The sequence below is a fragment of the Plasmodium fragile genome, assembly GCF_000956335.1.
Source record: "Plasmodium fragile strain nilgiri unplaced genomic scaffold supercont1.133, whole genome shotgun sequence".
In the NCBI taxonomy this organism is placed as follows: domain Eukaryota; phylum Apicomplexa; class Aconoidasida; order Haemosporida; family Plasmodiidae; genus Plasmodium; species Plasmodium fragile.
In genome coordinates, this window is record NW_012192713.1 from 21423 (window position 1) to 26759 (window position 5337).

General features: G+C 44.2%; 2 protein-coding genes across 2 annotated transcripts; one reads left to right on the forward strand and one right to left on the reverse strand.

The window, feature by feature from the left end:
- Positions 1-1818: 1818 nt before the first annotated feature.
- Positions 1819-3151, reverse strand: AK88_05440 (uncharacterized protein; the record flags this gene model as incomplete). The annotated part of the gene is made up of 3 exons (XM_012483042.1): positions 1819-1967; positions 2182-2926; positions 3074-3151. The coding sequence occupies 3 exons, from the start codon at positions 3149-3151 to the stop codon at positions 1819-1821; spliced, it is 972 nt and encodes a 323-aa protein (XP_012338465.1).
- A 1128-nt stretch (positions 3152-4279) lies between these two features.
- On the forward strand, positions 4280-5230 carry AK88_05441 (uncharacterized protein; the record flags this gene model as incomplete). Its single annotated transcript, XM_012483043.1, has 2 exons — positions 4280-4357; positions 4531-5230. Coding segments are annotated over 2 exons (777 nt in total), but the record flags the coding sequence as incomplete, so codon positions are not given.
- Positions 5231-5337: the final 107 nt, after the last annotated feature.

The window sequence follows — 5337 nt, forward strand, 5'->3', positions numbered from 1 at the left end:
TTGTTCTTAAGATGTCTGCGCATTTTAATTTTTAATGTACAATTCACATGAAACACATCGATGAGGGCATGAGGCGTATGAATATATTTTTTTTAATGTATATATACGATACTCTTCTTGAAATCAGAAACAATAGTTTTGTCAATACCAAGTAGTACAGAGCGGTGAGTAAGTTATAATGTGCTTTATGGTTAAAATAAATCAAACTGGGTTTATGTGATTCCTTAATGTTTGCCCTTTGCCTTTACCTGTGTTGTCTGTTCTTTTTGTTTGTCTTAAATATATATATATTCATGGTTCAGTGCTTAAGTACTAATTAAATGGTGTGCATTAATTCTGCCTTCACTTTATTCTCACACTCACAAGTTGAGTCCGGGAACATTCAGTTTAATCGCATGACGCTGCTTAGCTTGCTTTTAAAAACATAGATGAATTTGAATTATATGTGGCCTTTCCATATTATCAGCCAAATTATAACGTTAGAATAATTGTAGACACGTAGGAGCTAACGGACGATGTTGTTAAGAAAATAGGAAGATACAACGGATAGGATTTTTTCGATAAGGACGTATATGATGTACTCTACGCTATAACTGTACAATGCGTTGTTCTATTTTATTCATGAACAATTTATGCAGGAAATAATGTTCTGCTTGTACAACATTTCTCTTGTAGAATCATGTTAAAAGCATATGTATTTGAAGTTCGGGTTCATAGGTTCATGAGCTCAGGGATGAAGGTTCAGTGTATTAAGGTTTAAGTTGCACTGTTCAGCGTGGTACGGTTCACGGTTCCATGCTTAGTGCTGATGGTTATTGAATTGCCAGGTTCATGTTTTTACCGTTGCAGTGGCACAAGTATTGTATTGACTTTTACATGCCTGGAGGAATTTCAAATTATATGAAAAGCATGTACATGCATGAACAGATATGTATATGTATGTACGTGGAAACAGAAAAGGGCGGTCATCTCTTAACATTTATAATTATAGAACAATTTGCGTATCTTTTCAGCATCCACGTCCCTGAAGGATATTTAAAGAACGCATGTTTGTACAGAAGTTGCTGCTCTTTATGCTTTAGTACATGTATGTGTGCACTGACAAGGATGCATATATATGGATGAGCACAATCAACACCAAATTGTTCTTAGCTAGTGTTCTGCATGGAACATTTCCCTGTACAGGCAAAAGTAGTATTTTGCGGAATGGTTTTCACTGGACTCAAGCACTCGGGGGGGGGTTGTGCCTCTGTAGAATATGCTAATGGCCTTGGAAGGGGCGAATTGCATCCTTCATTTATGCCTTTCCCTCTATAGTACACTATGGTCGTTAGTTGGTATATTGGAAAATTGCGCATGTATCAGTAACCAACTAGACGAACTTGATACCTGCAACTCGACACGGCCGCCACAAGCTTTCCTGCCGATTTGTACGTTGTTACCCCTTTTTCTACATGACTCCCTCGCCTGTTCTAACTTACACTGTCTCCTAAATTACGCTGTCGTGGGTCTCATATGCATAAATCCACGTTCTAGGTATTCCATAACTTCGTACAGTGCACTGTCCACTCATGGTTGTCGCCGCTGCCGCTACCGCTGCATCCATCGTGGCCGCTACCGATGCCGTCGTGGCGGCCGCCGCACACACACACCTCATGTACACTACCGCTCCGCTGTACGGTGCGCTCGCCGCTAATCCACGTTACGCTACCGCTATCGCCGTCGTGGCAACCGCTACCACTACCGTCGTGGCTGCTGTGCTGTTGCGCGTCCTGTGCGTGTTGTTGCGGCATCCATGCGTTGTTGTGGTGGTGGCATCTATATCGGTACCGTACGGACCGGGCCGTGTGATCCCGTGTGCGACCGTATTAGTGCTTTCTCCCCGTCGATCTTACCTGCCTGTTCCTGTGGTGGTGGTGTGGTCCCCTCCTGGGTGGTGGCAGCCTCCGCGTTTGTGCCATCGTTCGCTGCAATAAAGGGAGAAATAGGAATTACAAGGGTTAGTATGTACGTTTTGTGTTCTTGCAAGGACACAGCAAGGAACGTTGTTCACACATCTCCATCGTGTTTCGCATTGCTCTTGCCCTTTTACTTCGAAACGGTCTGTAGTTGTCGTGTGTGTGCTCATCCCTCCTGCGTCGTTCTAATTTGTTTCCTTCTGCCCCAAGTGCCCTGCCTTACCTAACTTCCCCTTCTTCTCCTGCTTCCTTTTTTCTATGCTGTCCGCTGCCTGTTTCCCGATTTCCGTAAATAGTTTTATCATTCCTGCCTTCAAGTCCTCTACTATCGGAGCAATCTGCAACCCTGAGGTATCCTCCGTCTTCCCGTTCCCTATCATCTCCTGTAGGTTCCATGTGTCCTTCCACAGCGTGCTGCACAGTGCACCGCCTTTTAATTTCTGTATTGCCTCTTTTAGTGTACTATTCTGCCCTAACCATTTCTTTACTTCCGCATTTAACTCAAGGTCCCTTATTTGCAAATGCGCAACTTTTTCTCTACCACATCTCCCGTTCTTTATTAAACCTGGCGGAAAACTGTCCGTCCCAGTGTCCATTCCTTCCATCTGTCTCCATGCATAGGATGTGCCCCGCCTTGCTGGACACACGGATTCGTTTAATACGGCGCTGAACATATGCGCTATTATACATCGTAAGTGCTCCGTTATTCTTGCACTGGTGTCATCCTCCTGTTCGCTAACCGGTTTTGCACCACTCCACCCATTCATGAAAAATAAGGCCCCTACCATCAGTACGCATACAATTTTATCCCCCACCGTCTGTCCAAGATAGATGTCAGGGGCGCTAGGAAAGTCGGGGTGGTCCCATCCTGTGTTACCACAGTTCGCTGCATACAGTAGTATATCGTCGCGCTGCATGTAGTGCACAAATTCTGCCATGACCTCTTTAGTCTTTGCCCATACCATGTCCTACAATGTAAGAGAAACACAGGACATATATTCACGCGCATGTGTGCTTTAATGCTATTTGCCCCGTGCGATTCATTCTGTGTTGCATCAATAAAGGCCTAGCACGGAACTCCCCCGTTGTGCTCTTCTATTCCTGTATGCTCCTACCTCATACTCGTGCTGATCGGAAATTCCCGCTTCCCGTACCCATTGGGCCAACAGCTGGGCTAGGTTCGCTGCTGACATAATAGTATTATTGTATTAGTATTCTCTACTCGGTCCAGTTCCTTGGAAATATTATTATGCTACATATATCCCATGTAAACCCATGTAACATGGTCTTCCGTATTATGCTAATATTGTGCTAAATAATTATTCTTCCTGTATGTCTACAACAATATTTACGTGAACTGCTGGTATCATAGGTACTTGTACTCAGTATAGTGCTGCCGTACACTATTTATAGTTGCGCTAAGGCAGAACTATATGCAAAAAAAAAGAAAAAATAAAAGCATAGTATAAGAAAAAGAGAAAGAAAAAAAAAAAAACGAAGAAAGAGGGAAAAAAAAGTACGACTACACTACCGTTCACACACAACGCGTCATGAATACACACCCCCTCCGCCCTTTCTACACCGGTCTCCACTAAACGCCGTCACACACACTGTCTCTGCGTACACCTAAAAACCGCAGTAAAAACAACATCAATTGTTCTGCCGCCGTGGTCGCCGTGCCTCCCGCGGCTACTTCCTCGAATCGTTTACTCGAACGCCGTAATCGAACCGCTTCACTCGGCTACTTCGTCGAATCGTTGTTACACTTGGCCGCGTTGGTCGACGCGTTTGCTCGGAGAGACAATCTGTCCTCCTTCTTACACGCGCGCACAATGTTTACGAGGACGAGGCAACGACGGAAGAAGAATGGATGTTGTTATACTGGGGTTTTAGGTGTACGCACACAGAGACAGTGTGTGTGAAGGCGTTTAGTGGACACCGGTGTAGAAAGGGGGGCGGGGGTATTCATGACGCGTGTTGTAACTTTCCTATATTTTCATTCTTGTAGGATTTATTCTTTTTTTTCTCTTTTTTTTTTTTTGATTGTTACTATTTCTTATTAGTTTTTGCCTTTCCTTTATTGCTTTGTTCTCTATTTTCAATATATTGGGTTTTTTTATGTTCTTGTTTTGTCGTGTTACCCAATCTTTCATGAAACATACAGGGCCTCTACAGCGTGGAGTTGACGCATATGTTTTATTAATGTGGACACAGCCACTACTGTGACGAGCCAAGGGCAGTTGTGCAACAATATAACACCCATGAGGCAGTGCCATATGTGCAACAACACTTGAATACACAGTTAAAGTAATAGAAGCAAGATGGAGGAGACATTACGGCAGCTATTGGTGGATTATATTAACAAGAGGAACATGCTGGGACAGGAGCAAACATATGAGGTAATTATAATGCGGACGCAAGACGAATACAAAAGAGAGAGGCAAATGGACAGATAAAACAAACGAAGGGATTTTATGACAAATGTGAATTGATGTGTTATGGAGGGAAGATATTAAACAGTGTGGAAGCGGAAGGAGCACACTGTTATGCATATCATTTTATTCGATTATAGACAGGAATATGGCATGACATACAGCAATTGTTCGATGAGTTCACAAAGACGATACAAAATCAGGATGCCGATGGTGCTACGGCCATATGTGACGCGGGCAAAGAAGAGAAAAAAATACAAGAAAGGGAGATGCATATGTGCCGGATGGTAGTGAGAATATTACTATACATGAGCCATGGTGAAACCCACGACGAGATGGAACAGAGGGCAGATGAACACGACAAAGAGTTAAAAGCATGTATTAGAACTATAATCGGAACTGTAACTATACAGCATTTATTGAAAAGATATTGCAAAGCCGATGAGGTCCTGCGGAATGCTGTAGGCATGGTCAAAATAATGGACACGATGATGCCAAGTGGGGTGGTGAATAATACAGGGTGCAAGGGCTTGCAAGTGCAAGGATTAGTAATAGGTGGAAAGGATGTGACCAGTACAATAGGACAATGGATATTGCAGCGCAACATTCTGGACGGGGACCCAGGGCAGGTGGATTGGAATGCCGGCTGCGGGGACGCGAAAAGTAAGAGGAAAGATGTGACCAGCATAGAAACATTGCAGGAACTCAAGACTATAGTGGTAGAGCAAGCGAAGGAACTGCAGGATAAGGCCGAGGAGATTAGGGAACGTATTCAGAAGGAAACGAATGGTGCGCCAGACACGAACGCAGCAACCAAAGCAACACCACAGGGATCGGCAGGTAAGGACCGATGGGGAGAAAGCACCAATACGGCCCGCACACGAATACGACCCGTACGCATATGGATGCCGCCACGGCAACAACACGCACGCGGCGGCCACGACGGC